Source organism: Protopterus annectens, chromosome 15.part0 (genome assembly GCF_019279795.1).
Source record: "Protopterus annectens isolate FY-2018-M chromosome 15.part0, PAN1.0, whole genome shotgun sequence".
In the NCBI taxonomy this organism is placed as follows: Eukaryota; Metazoa; Chordata; order Ceratodontiformes; family Protopteridae; genus Protopterus; species Protopterus annectens.
This window is the reverse complement of record NC_056749.1, coordinates 359,783,126-359,784,593: the sequence shown is the minus strand read 5'-3', so window position 1 is coordinate 359,784,593 and position 1,468 is coordinate 359,783,126. Positions and strand designations below refer to the sequence as shown.

General features: G+C 31.9%; 1 protein-coding gene across 1 annotated transcript; it reads left to right on the top strand.

Annotated features, from left to right (window-relative positions):
• The first annotated feature begins 215 nt into the window (after positions 1 to 215).
• On the top strand, positions 216 to 1,244 carry LOC122789822 (trace amine-associated receptor 4-like). Its single transcript, XM_044057261.1, has one exon. It carries the CDS (start codon positions 216 to 218, stop codon positions 1,242 to 1,244), a length of 1,029 nt encoding a protein of 342 aa, XP_043913196.1.
• The last annotated feature ends 224 nt before the right edge of the window (positions 1,245 to 1,468 follow it).

The window sequence follows — 1,468 nt, the reverse complement described above, 5'->3', positions numbered from 1 at the left end:
TAGATGAACATCACTGTATGTGTCCACTAAAAAGAAATTATTTGAGAAACTACTTGGTGTGTCACTGACAAACGTAGAGGTTATGATACACTGCTACAGGAAATGAGTGCATATATTCTATATGGAAAGAAGTAGTTTCATTTTATATACCTGGTAATATGCAGCACATTACTTTTTTGATTATATGATTAATATTTAAAATGTATACAGAGTCAATGATATTTCCTCTAAACTCAAGCCTGGGAGACAGTCAGTCCTGTTTCCCATCAATCAATACATCTTGCCTAAAGTACAGTTACGTAGGAAATATTGCAATAGTAATGTATATCTTCATGATTGGCTCCACGCTCATTACAGTTGGTGGAAATCTGATTGTTATTATCTCAATCTCACACTTCAAATGTCTCCACTCACCAACCAATTTTTTAATTTGTTCGCTGGCTTTTGCAGATTTTCTTTTAGGGTTTCTTGTCATGCCTTATAGCATAATAAGGTCTATAACAAATTGTTGGTATTTTGGAAATTTACTTTGCAAAATGCACTCTAGTGTTGATGGATCTCTCTCCATTGTATCTGCCTTTCACCTCTTCTTCATTTCTGTTGATCGTTACTATGCTGTATGTCACCCTCTGCACTACTCCATCAAAATAACCTTTTCAGTTACAATGATGTTTATTGGGCTAAGCTGGACCATGCCAATTATTTGTGTATTTTCCTTAACTTTCTCAGATGTAAATTTAGTGGGAATTGAAGAATATGCTATCTCAATTTCTTGTGAAGGTTTTTGTAGTGTTGTGTTTAATAAAGTTTTGGGAGTTACAACCTTTGTTGTAGCATATTTAATTCCTTGTACTGTAATGACAGTTATGTATGTCAACATTTTTATTGTAGCAAAACATCATGCTCAGATTATTAATATGTCAGACAAATCCAATCCATTAGAAATGGGACACAAAATTTCCAGTGTCAAAGAAAGAAAAGCAGCGAAGACATTAGGTATCATTATGACTACATTTGTGCTCTGCTGGACTCCTCTTTATTCTACTTTTGCCATTGATCCTTTCCTTAATTATACTATACCAGCATATGTATATGATGTCTTAGTATGGATAGCATATGTAAATTCTGCACTTGACCCCATAATTTATGGTTTCTACTATTTATGGTTCAGAAAAGCCCTTGTTATTCTTTTGTCAGGTAAAATATTTCATCCCAGCTCTTCTGAAATAATAATTATTTCATAAAATTGTTTAACAATTAATATATCTTATATAAAAACAAACAAAAAAAGAGAAAAGTTTGCAACTCAGCATTTCTTTATAATGTCCAAACTGGAAAACATGTATGCATGGCATAAAAATCAGAAGTGAAAGCCATTTATTGCCTTCTTCTTTAGATATTGGTAACATTATAAGATTCTGAACATTTATTTATATTAAATTTTCAACCAAAAGTATATTTGCTTAAA